The sequence below is a fragment of the Mustela erminea genome, chromosome 7 (genome assembly GCF_009829155.1).
Source record: "Mustela erminea isolate mMusErm1 chromosome 7, mMusErm1.Pri, whole genome shotgun sequence".
In the NCBI taxonomy this organism is placed as follows: Eukaryota; Metazoa; Chordata; class Mammalia; order Carnivora; family Mustelidae; genus Mustela; species Mustela erminea.
This window is the reverse complement of record NC_045620.1, coordinates 115,999,629-116,012,127: the sequence shown is the minus strand read 5'-3', so window position 1 is coordinate 116,012,127 and position 12,499 is coordinate 115,999,629. Positions and strand designations below refer to the sequence as shown.

The window sequence follows — 12,499 nt, the reverse complement described above, 5'->3', positions numbered from 1 at the left end:
TGCATACAGAAAGGCAAACACATATTAAAAGCAACCAAAGAAAATAGAGAAATCATCTTCAGTCAAATGAAGTTCATTTCCCAACAGCAACTAGAAAACAAAAGAGAGTGGAATATCTTCAATGTATTAAAAATATTTTAAAAGATTTTTAAAATTTACTTGAGAGAGAGAATCTTGCTTCCAAAGAAAGGAAAAAAGAATGAATAAAGGTGATCAGAGCATAAGGGGTTTGTGGGACACCATCAAGTGGACCAAATAATTATGGTATTATGGAAATACCACAACGAGGAGAGAGAGAGAGAAAGGGATAGAGAAATTTTTGAAGATAAAATTACTGGAAATGTGCAGGTTTTAGAAGAAAGAGTTGAAGAACCAGAGGAGTCACCGACTGATTTGAGAAGCTAAGCACATCCAACTCCTGAAGTGAGTGTGACAGTTCATCTGGGTAACTATCACCTCTGTGGGGTCACAGCTAATTGTCTAGTGGCCTCCGTTGGTTGATAGGGTTTGCGAATAGCATGAACACTTGAATGTAAACCACAGGACCATCAGGAGTAGCTGGAACTCACTGCATTTGTTCATCACCACATCTAAGAAGAGGCTTACAGTGCAATGGCCACTCCTTCACTTCTACCTTACAAATCTTGTACAAACTATTCTTTTGAGAAACTCTAACCTGAAGGCATATACAAATATGAATTCTACAAATCATAGTTCCAAGTTAACTGAGTGTATCCAGTACAAATGATCACATCCTTCAAATGTTTGCTCAAATGTCACTTTCCCAATATCCTGACAATCCTATTTTATTTTATATTTTTTAAAATATGGAATGCTTCATGAATTTGCATGTCATTCTTGTGCATGGGCCATGATACTCTTCTCTGTATCATTCCAATTTTAGTATATGTGCTGCCGAAGCGAGCACCTGGCCATCCTATTTTAAATTGCAACTCATCTCACCTCCTTTGCAGGCTAACTGTTCCTAGATTGCCTGTAAATGGTGGTGTTCCAAAGAGTATCATTCTTGGTGCTCTTCTCCCACTCACCACACTCTTCCTGGGACATCTCATCTATATTCATAGATGCAATTACCAACCATACACTGATGATTATGACACTATCTTCAGTTCAGAACTCTGTGCACTGAGTCTTTATTACCGAAGAGTAACCAGTCAGCTCAGCCTGCGTATTCTTAAATGCATGGTGTTCAAAACTTTCCCCTCTCCCCACACGAGGTCCTCTTCTTCCTCTTCTTCTGTTTCATCACTTGACAAATAACAAACACATCCAACCACCTAAGCAAGAAACATGAAATCACACTAGGCTCTTTCCTTTTCTTTAATCCAAACTCTTCCTATTGATCATGAAGTTCTGGGGATTCTTAAACTTAGTATATCTCATATATGTTTCCTCTTTGCCATCTCCAATGCTGCAACCAAAGCCCAAGATTTATATTTCTGCAAATGTCTCATACAAGTATGTGCTCTCGATATCTGATATGTCATTCCTTTGCTGTAATTCCTTTAATGGTTCCTCTAACACTTCCAGAAAAGAAGGGGGGAAAAGCCAATCCTTTGAATAGCATGCAAGATTATTAATGATCTTTAAAAAAAAGATTTTATTTATTTATTTATTTGAAAGAGAGCAAGTGAGCGCACACAAAGGTTGCAGGCAGAGGGAAAAGTAGGTTCCCCACTGAACTGGACCCTCAGTGCAGGACTCAATCCCAGGACCTTGGGATCATGACCTGAGCCAAAAGAAGATGCTTAACCAACACAGCCACCCAGGCGTCCCTTATGATCTCTTCTTTACCTATTCATGCAATCTCATCTGTAGCCATTTCTCCCATCAGACTTAAACTCCAAAAAAATCTAAATGACTTCTGGTTTCCCAAGTCCATTAAATGATCTCTGGAATATTAGGACCCAAGCTGACAGCAAGCCCCACCCCCCCACCCCCGCCTTCTTCTCCAGAAGTTTTCACCCTCCTTTAGGTACCAACTTAATTGTTATCTCCTACGCAAAAACTTTCAATATTCCCTTCTACTCATTGATGGCCATACCACGCCTTCCCATTGCTCTACTGCTGATGCATCACGCATCTCTGCAAGTCTGTCTCATGTTTTACCCCAAACCCCCTCTCTCCAGATTGGAAGCCACAGTTATGTAACTTGTATATTAAATTTAAGTATATTTATTTAAGCGTTTAAAAACGTAGATGGGTCCGTAAATTTGGTTAAGTTTATCAACAGACAGGGCCTTGTAGTGAAAATAGCACTGGACTAGAAGTCAGAAGATTTGAGTACCATCCTAATTCTATTCCTTCCTTATTTGGGCCTCAGTGGTCTCCCTCATAATGTAGCTAGAGTACAGCCCCAGTTTCTGGGTGGCAATTTACAACTTCTCTGCTTCTTTATTATTACCCAATCCAGCCCCCTTCCTTTCACACCTGACTCTCGGAGGCGCTATATGATTTACTCAAAATCCCATTACAAGTAATCACTGTAATGGGAAAGCAAAGCAATCTTGGTATCCTAGACCGGAGTTGACCTCTAGGAACGTTCTTAGTTCTAAAATTCTGTAACCCATCCACTTAACAAAAACGTTATAAACAAGTATAGAAAAGCCACAAGCGAAGAGACATAAAGTAAACAATAGAAGCCAAAAAAGTAGGTGAAGCATCGAGATTCCACGAAGTAGAGGCGAACTTCCCATCCTCGGGTCAACTTCCGGAATCGACAACGGAGAGACCCAATCAGAACCTTACTCCCGGGAGCCAATGGGAGAGCACATTACAAAGAGCCAATCCAAGGGCGGCTGTCACTGTTGTGATGCTGTCAGGGCGCCGGCGTCGTGGTGCTTGGGCGGTCGCCACCTAAAGGACTTCGTTGGGGCAGCCTCGGGGGCAGCTTGTCTCCGGCCTCGCTGCCAGCCCGCTCATCCCGGATCGCGGGCCTCAGCGTAGGGTGTGCGTGCGGGCGGGTGCCTGGGCCGCCTTGGGGCCTGGGCCCAGCCGCAGAGGGGCCGCGAGATGCAGCCGCCGGGCCCGCCCCCGGCGTATTCCCCCACGAACGGGGACTTCACCTTTGTCTCTTCGGCAGACGCGGAAGGTGAGGCTGAACCCCAAGAAGGCCCGTCCCCCCGCTATACGCGGGGTCCCACGCGGCGGGCTCTCTCTGGTGCTGAGGTGGTTGCGGCCGGGTGGGGACGGGCAGGAAGCTGACTGGGGACCGGAGCCCTCTGCGCCTGCCCGGCCTTCGGGAAGGGCCTGAGTGGCGGGCGGGGGACGTCCCAAATTCCTCGCCCCGCGCCTCAAGTGAGCCCACGCAACAGTAGGATTTTATTTCTGCAGTGACTTGCTGCTATTCAGAAAAGGGGTGGTTAGATTGGCCAGGGTAGGTGTCAGAATGAAAACAGTGTAGGGGAGCGGTGGTCCTCTCTTATTTATGGAGAACTTCGTGCTGGGATTAGATTCGGTACTGCGAATACAAACTTCCCTCTGGGAGTTCGTGGGGGTTTTTGTTTTGTTTTGTTTTGTTTTGTTTTTTATGGACTCTGATATCTTGCGGACGTCCCAGTTTTCCTCCTGTTTTATAGTGTTTGACCTCAATATTCAGAGAAGTGGGCCCACGTATGTTTGAAACTTCTTGTAATACAGTTGGGTTGTTCCCAAAGGCTTTTACTTAATTCCTTGTCCTGTTGCGAGGAAGCAGTTCTGCTAGATTTTTCTTTTTCTACATCACAGGAAAGTTTGTTTTCCTCTTCTCTGTTCCTCACCAGACTCTCTGGAACCCGTATTTTTCTCTGCTAGTCAGTTTCAAATTCTACTTTTGTTAGACTATGTAACGGGACTTACTCCCTGATAATAAAAAAGATTACGCATAAAGCTGTAGAAATTTCAGTCTAGAGAAGAAGAACCTAGAGTTTGCCAAGAAGTCTGGTTTCAGGGGCGCCTTCGTGGTGCAGTCGGTTAAGCATCTTGCCTTTGGCTCAGGCCAGGATCTCAGGGCCCTGAGATCAAGTCCCACATGGGGCTCCTTGCTGGGCAGGGAGCCTGCTTCTGCCTCTGCCTGCTGCTCCCCCTGCTTATGTTCTCTCTCTCTTTCTCTCTCACTGACAAATAAATAAATTCTAAAAAAAAAGAAAGAAAGAAAGAAAGAAAGAAAGAAATATGGTTTCAGAGTGCATCAGTTAGTGTAGCTTGTTTTCCTTTTCTTTGTTTTGTTTTCCTCTTGATTTGTGAGTGGTGGTGTTTGAAAAGAACCAATGTCGCATATGTTAACTACCTAAAATTTAAAGTTTAAAAAAAAAGACGGGCGCGGGGTGGGGGGGCGCTTGGGTGGCTCAGTGGGTTAAAGCGTCTGCCTTCAGCTCAGGTCATGATCCCCAGGGTCCTGGGATTGAGCCCACATCAGGCTCTCTGCTCAGCAGGGAGCCTGCTTCCTCCTCTCTCTCTGCCTGCCTCTCTGCCTACTTGTGATCTCTCTATGTCAAATAAATAAATAAAATCTTTAAAAAGATAAAGTTCTATTTTTTTAAAAAATGGTATTATAATTTTGGTTATAATTTAAAATGGAAAATATAATTTTTATTTATCATAGAGAACATAGCTGATACTGCTATTTTACCTTTTTTCCTAAAATTTTAAAAAAGATTTTATTTATTTGAGAGAGAGAGAGCAGGTACAGGAGAAGAAGGAGAAGCAGACTTCCCACTGAGCAGGGAGCCCATTGGGGGCTGGATCCCAGGACGCTGGCATCATTACCTGGGCCAAAGGCATGTGCTTAGCCCACTGAGCCACCCAGGCTCCCTTGATACATTTATTTTAAACTTAATATGAATATTTGGTGAAATATAGCAACCCAAAGTATTTCAGTTTGTTTGATCTAAATTTGGTAGCATAGTGATTTGGGAGGTATATCAACTTTAATTTACTAGACTTTAAAAAAAATTGTCTTATCATTGTTCAAACTCATGTATCTGTGTGTATATGTGCCTTATCCACCCTAACCCACTGAAATAACTTTTCTCAAACACACCTAAACCAAGAAGCCTGGAATAAGTAATCTTAACCTAACGGATGGATGTAAGGTTTATTCGAACTTGTCCATTTAGCTTCTAAGGATACAGACTCCCTGTATATCCAAAGATGTATAGACAAAAATAGATATATGTATAAAAATACCCTCAAGTGGATGACATTGTGCATTTTAAATTCAGAGGATTTTTTAAAGATTTTATTTATTTATTTGATAGAGAGAGAGCATAAACAGGGGGAGTGGAAGACAGAGAGAGAGAAGCAGTTTCCCTACTGAACAGGGAGTCTAACGCAGGGCTCGATCCAAGGATTCTGGGATCATGACTTGAGCTGAAGGCAGACGCTTAACCGATTGAGCCCCCCTGCTGCACCTAAGTTTACAAAGTATTTTAAGCAAATGACTTCTTTGGTCTTTTTTTTTTTTTTTTAAAGATTTTATTTATTTATTTGACAGACAGAGATCACAAGTAGGCAGAGAGGCAGGCAGAGAGAGGAGGAAGCAGGCTCCCCGCTGAACAGAGAGCCTGATGCCGGGCTCAATCCCAGGACCCTGGGATCATGACCTGAGCTGAAGGCAGAGGCTTTAACCCACTGAGCCACCCAGGCGCCCCTTTGGTCTTTATAATAATTCTTCTGAGCTTCATTTTTCTTGTATTTTATGATGAAAATGAGGCTTAGAGAAGTTCAGTAACCTCCATGTGAAGGATCTGAATTCAGAGCTAATCAGAATTATTTCCATGAAATTGTGGTGATTCTTATATTTTTGTAAAAGAATCCTGGGTTTACTTCCTGGCTTTGGCAGTTACTATACATGTGATGTTGCCCAAGTTACTTAGCCTCTCAGCTTCAGTTTTCTCATATACAGACTGGGAATTAATACACAAGTGCTGAAATAGTTTGCAGATGCACAGTACTTAGTACTATATCTGGCAGATTGAAGAGCTTGGTACATGGTAGCAATGATACTGCTGCTCAGTTTTCACTATTAACTGGCTCCACACTTATTTTTTATTGTTTTCGAACATGAAAATTTGACTCTACAACTCTCTTTTCTCTGGTTCCTAAGCATGCCATGTAAATTCTTTCTTCTTTACTCTAACCATGAGTATTTTCAGTGTATATTTTCCTTCTAAATTCTGTCCAGGTCTCTCTCAATGATACCTGTCTGTAGTATTTGTGCATACAAATCCTTTGTTGTAAAATGTCCCTTGGTGTCTTCTCTCCAGACCTATGCATATCCTGATCCTCATGCTTAGAAAGCCTTTCTCCTCCTTCCCTGGAGTTAAGACTTAAGACAGACCTGGAATGCTTCTTCCTTGATGAAACCTTGCTTAACTGTCCGTTAGAAACAGAGAATTCCCTGATCTTTTCTATACCCCAGCACTTACCACAGAATCCAGAATGTAAACATCACAAAGTAATTGTTGAAGGAATAAATGATTTCTGCTTTTATCTCATATGACATTGATACTTGGGACTATAAAGCAGCACATTTTGGATGGTATAACTAAAAAATTACTGGATGTAGAGCCAGCAGACTTCAGTTAAAGTCCTGAGTCTTACAGTAGCTATGTGATATCAGGCAGGTTACATAGCTTCTATAAGCTTCTGTTTTATCACCTGTGAAATGAAAAGCAGGGGCACCTGGCTAGCTTAGTTCATAGAGCATACAACTCTTTATCTTGGGGTCATGAGTTTTGAGTTCCATATTGGGTGTAGAGATTACTTATTAAAATTTTTTTTCTAAGCGGGATGCCTGGGTGGCTCAATTTGTTGTGTCTGACTGGACTTCAGCTCAGATCATGATCTCAGGGTCCTGGGATCGTTGGGCTCAGTGCTTAAGTGTGGCATCTGCTTGAGATTATTTCTCCCTCTGCCCTTCCCCCTACTTGCACATGTTTTCATGGGCTCGCTTGCTCTCTCTCGCTCTAAAATAAATAAATCTTAATGAAAAATATTTTTTTAAGATTTTATTTATTTATTTGACAGAGAGAGATCACAAGTAGGCAGTGAGGCAGGCAGAAGTAGATGTGAAGCAGGCTTCCTGCTGAGCAGAGAGTCTGATGCGGGGCTCTATCCCAGGACCCTGAGATCATGACTTGAGCCGAAGACAGAGGCTTAACCCACTGAGCCACCCAGATGACCCTGAAAAATATTTTTTTAAAGATTTTCTTTAGGGGGGCGCCTAGGTGGCTCAGTGGGTTAAGACCCTCTGCCTTCGGCTCAAGTCATGATCCCGGGGTCCTGGGATCGAGCCCCACATTGGGCTCTCTGCTCGGCAGGGAGCCTGCTTCCCCACTCTCTCTCTGCCTTCCTCTCTGCCTACTTGTGATCTCTGTCTGTTAAATACATAAATAAAATCTTAAAAACAAAAAAAAAAAAAGATTTTCTTTATTTTTCAGAGCACAAGCAAAGGGAGTGGCAGAGAGAGGGGGAGAAGCAGGCTTCCTGCTGAGCAGGGAGCCCAGTGTGGGGCTTGATCCCAGTACCCTGAGATCATGACCTGAGTTGAAGGCAGACGCTCAACCAACTGAGCCACCTAGGTGCCCCCAAAAATGAAAAAAACTTTTGAAAAATGAAAAGCACACATAATATTTTGAGGTATTTAAGATGTGTATAAAAGCAAGTTCCTTAAGTACAAGTTAAAAGGACATGAGCTATGTATGAATAAGTCAGCAAATGAGTAAATAAATAAATAGTGCAGTCCACCCTGAATACTCAAGTTGGTAGTGAAAAACTATCCAAAAGCAGCAATGAAATGCATGTCCGTAAATGCAAGAACATAATGATATATATATGTAAAGTGTAGTATAGAAAGTCTTCAAGGATCCTTTGACTTGATTTTGTATCAGATAAGTAAGTAAGTCTTTAGCTGGTTTATGTCCTGGGCACTTAGTAATAAAGAATCTGCCTCAGTCAAAATTTGCATTTTAACAAGATCCCGCTGTGACTCATACGCATATTAAAGCTTGAGAAGCAGTGATTTAGAATGTTATGAATGGTTAGAAAGGGAGGAAGGAAATTTTTTTCTAGCTGTAAGATCTGGGACAGTTTAATGGAGATATTTTGCCAAACTTTGAAGGATAGATAATGTTTTATATATAGGATGAACTAAGTACCTCCATGTGCAGGGGTCTGCCATGTGCAGGGGTCTGCTTATGAAGAAGTCCCTGACGGCAAGACATGGTCTAATAAGAGTTTCGTTGTACGCAGTAAATGGTTTAAAAAGTATGGTTCAAAGGAGAAAGTGGTTTCTGCAGGAAGGATGAAGGAAGTCTTCAGGGATGCCTTATGAGATGAGGTATATATTGAAGGTTTTTTCCCAGTTGAACAGAGGGAAGAACATTCAGTTAAGAACTGTGCAAGCACAGTACCTGTTGGAGGCTGTCCCTTGGTCTTATACTTTCTCATCCTCACAGATCTAAAGCAATGCTGATTTAGACCATGAGCTCCTCACAGTTAGAAGCTGTGCTTTGCTTATTTGCATTGCCTAGCACGGAGCTCACGGAGCCTCACAGGAACTCTGTGATGAATGAATGACCACATGATACTTTTTGATTAAGATAAAGGTGTTGTGCTCCTAGAAGTGAAGCCAATACTAATTCAAGAGAAATTCAACAAGTAGTTGGAAAGGTAATGAATAGAGACAACTAAGCAAGAAAGATGATCTAAGCCATTTTCCTGTCTTCATATTTTTCTACCTCTAACTATCTTTGTATCTATTTTGAAACATTTATCTTTCCTGCAAATCTTAAAGGAAAGGTTTCTTCTCTCCTTTCCTAGGATAAGCCTCTGCTAGTGCTTTTTATCTTCCTGTCTTTTATGGAACCTTTCTTTATCTTCACTCTTTTTCCCTCTAGCATTTTCTTTTTTTTTATTTTATTTATTTTTTTTTATTTTTTTTTTTTTAAATTTTTTTTTTTGTTTATTTAACAGACAGAGATCACAAGTAGACAGAGAAGCAGGCAGAGAGAGAGAGAGAGGGAAGCAGGTTCCCTTCTGAGCAGAGAGCCCGACGCGGGACTCGATCCCAGGACTCTGGGATCATGACCTGAGCCGAAGGCAGCGGCTTAACCCACTGAGCCACCCAGGCGCCCCACCCTCTAGCATTTTCTATGTCTCCTGTTTTTTTCCATCTCTACCATCACTCACAGGTACCCTCCTCGTTGACAGAATTGTAAATTAAATCCACTTCCCTTTTTCCTTATTTTCACAGCTAGGCTGTTTTTTCCTGTTGTTTTGTTTTGTTTTGTTTCCTGTTTCCTCAGCATCCAACAATCCCTACCACTCTGTTGGCACTTCACTTGCTACCTTTAATCTGCAGAAAAATCTTCAACAGTGTTTCTCAGCAGGAAAAGGTCCATGAGAACATAAATTTGACATATGACAAGTAATGTGTTAAGCTAAATTCCTTAATGCAGAATTCCCAGAGCCTTTAATATGAGTATTAGTTCTAAAACGCCAAGTGGGGATTGTGGTATGCAGGATTTTCCAAACTTAGTGAACATCAAAAACCTTTCGTGAAGGGCATGTCATAGGATCCAGATTCCAGATTTATACACAGAATGTGTATAAAGAAACACTTAAGCTATAAAGACAAGTTCATTTACCTTTTGCTTGATTATTTATGCTCTTAATGATTTGCCCCCACCCTATCTTGTACAGCTTTTGGAGATGAACTTCTTTATCAGAAGCCTTCAGCTTCAGTGCCTTTGTTCCTGCCATTTTTTTTTCCTTGGAGTGAATTCTCTTCTCTTTACTTTACTGTTTATTGGCTATCCCTCATCCCCAAATTCAGGTTCTGCCTCCATATAGCCTTCCTGCCCACTTCTCTGGTAGCTTAGGCCTATTTACTCCTTTGGTACCTATGATCACTGGGCAATTTGCATTGTAGTTTACCTACAGAAGAGTGTGTTTTAAATTGAGGTATAATTTACATACCCTGTCACCCTCTGAAAGGATACAATTCAGTGGTTTTCAGTTTATTCACAAAGTTATACAACTACCACCACTTCTAAGCCTAGAACATTTCATCACTCCAAAAAAAGCAACCCTATACTTGTTTTTAGTCCTTCTTTGTTGCCACCGAGACACTGGCAACCACTGATTTACTTTCTATCTCCGTAGGTTTGCCTGTTCCAGACATTTCATGTAAGTGGGGTAATATTTGACTTTCTGTAGCAGGTGTCTTTTTTTTTTTTTAACTATTTTTTTTTAAAGATTTTATTTATTTATTTGACAGAGATTTCAAGTAGGTGGAGAGACAGGCAGAGAGAGAGAGAGGAGAGAGCAGGCTCACAGGCAGAGACAGAGAGAGGAGAGAGCAGGCTCCCCACCGAGCAGAGAGCCTGCCAAGGGGCTCAGTCCCAGGACCCTGGGATCATGAGGCAAGCTGAAGGCAGAGGCTTTAACCCACTAAGCCACCCAGGTGCCCCTGTATCAGGTGTCTTTTACTCAGCATAATGTCTTCAAGTTTCATCCATGTTGCAGCCTGAATTGTAACTTTTCCTTTTTTTGGATGAAAAATGTGCCATTGTTTGGATATACAGTACTATCAGTTAGATTTTATTTTATTTTTTTTAAAGATTTTATTTATTTATTTGACAGAGATCACAAGTAGGCAGAGAGGCAGGCAGAGAGAGAGAGAGAGAGGAGGAAGCAGGCTCCCTGCTGAGCAGAGAGCCCGATGCGGGACTCGATCCCAGGACCCTGAGATCATGACCTGAGCCGAAGGCAGCGGCTTAACCCACTGAGCCACCCAGGCGCCCTAGATTTTAAAGTCCTTACAGTATCTCACTTCTTTATATCACTCTCAAGTCATCAAAGAAATAATTCAGAAGTATTAACTGTTAGAGTAATTGATCGATATTGAAAAAAAAAGATACTAAAATAAAAATGACTTAATGTTTGTGATATAGTTCCTCTTGCCAAGGGCCAGAAACTTGTCTGTAGTCTGTGTCCACTTTCTCTTATTTACTTGGTCATCAGATTATTTCATACTACCTCCAGAATAACTATATAACGAATCTATTCTTCCTTCTCCCTGCCTTGAGCCTTTACCATTTCTCATCTCTGCTGTAGCTGCCTGACTGTTCTCCCTGTTCAGATCTCTCCCCTCTTAGATCAATCTTCCGTCTTGCAACTAAGATTATGTTTCCAAAATACAAATCTAATTTTGTATATTTGCTTTTTTAAGGGCTTTGATGTCACTTACTGATTTAAGCTATAGGAGGCTATTTGCCCTTCTATTCCTTCATTAATTTCAACCAGTACACGTTTGTTGGTTGCCTACTATGGGCCAGGCACTATTATAAGTGGTGGGGAGATATGTTCAAAACAAAACTACAACAAAACACTTAGTTCTTGCCATCATAGAATTACAAACATTAACCAAATAATCACACAAATACGTTATTATAAACAGTGATAAATGCTCTGAAGGAAAAGCCCGGGGTATAATGAAAGGAATCTAATCTAGTCTGGGAGATCAAGGAAATTTTCCTTAAGCAAGTACATAGGAGAACTGAAAAATGGATGGCATTTAATTATCTGAAGTTGGATAAAAACAGCCTGGTATTCATAGGAGGTAAAAGGGATCCTGGTTCGTTTAATGAACTTGAGAGGCCTAGTGTGGTTAGAGCATAGTGCAGAAAATTTTTCTGGAGAAGTAGGTAGGGTGCATAGGGATTGTTGGACCTGAGCTGAAAAAGCTGCGGAAGGCCACTGAAGGATTTGAAACAGGAGAGTGAAAGAATAGCATTTTAGAAAGAGTCTTCTGGCTACAATTTAGAGAATGGATTGTAAGGAGACAAGAATGATTAGGGAGAAGGCGCTTAGTAGACTATTATAGTCAGGCAGGCAGGAGATACAGTTTGGTCTAGCTTGTGCTTGGGTAGAAATGGAGAAAAGTGGACAGGTTAAAAAATATTTAGAGGTGAAAGTGACAATTTAGTGGTGGATTGGATGGAGCGGGGAGCATGTGAGTGAAGGAAGTTGTCAAGGATTATCAAGCTTCCAGTTTATAATGCTGAATGAATAATGGTACCATTCATTGAAAGAAGAAACTGGAGGAAGACCTTAGATGCTAAGAATTTAGTTTTGGAATATTGAGTTTTAGGTGCTTCTGACATAGTTAAAAGGAAATATTAAGCTAATAGTTGATTATATAAATCTGTAGAAGTGGACTGGACTCAATATATTGCTTTTTGAGCTCAGCCTTCTTCCGTCTTCTTGCGCCCTGTGATGGTCTGAATATTTGGGTCCCCTCCGAAGTTCATTATATTGAAATCCTAATGCCCAGTGTGATGGTGTTAGGAGGTGTAGGGAACTTTGGGGAGGTATTTAGGTTAAGAGGGTGGAGTCCTCATAAATGGGAATAATATTCTTATAAAAAAGATTCTGCAGAGCTTCCTATCCACTACTCCTGTGTTAGGATACAAGGAAAAATCTGTAGACCAGG

The 12,499-nt window shown here is 41.4% G+C and overlaps 1 protein-coding gene and 1 non-coding gene across 3 annotated transcripts in view; one reads left to right on the top strand and one right to left on the bottom strand.

The window, feature by feature from the left end:
• Positions 1-821: 821 nt before the first annotated feature.
• On the bottom strand, positions 822-928 carry LOC116596632. Its single transcript, XR_004288220.1, has one exon. It is a non-coding gene; the product is annotated as a U6 spliceosomal RNA (small nuclear RNA).
• Positions 929-2,802: 1,874 nt separating this feature from the next.
• The window catches only part of YIPF4 (Yip1 domain family member 4), a 40,579-nt gene continuing 30,882 nt past the window's right edge, over positions 2,803-12,499 (top strand). Inside the window, exon 1 of one of the 2 annotated variants that reach the window (XM_032353035.1) lies at positions 2,803-3,112. In XM_032353035.1, coding sequence (XP_032208926.1) covers positions 3,034-3,112 — 79 coding nt within the window. In that variant the 5' untranslated portion in view covers positions 2,803-3,033. The remainder of the gene's footprint in view (positions 3,113-12,499) is intronic. The other variant, XM_032353034.1, reaches the window with a different exon arrangement.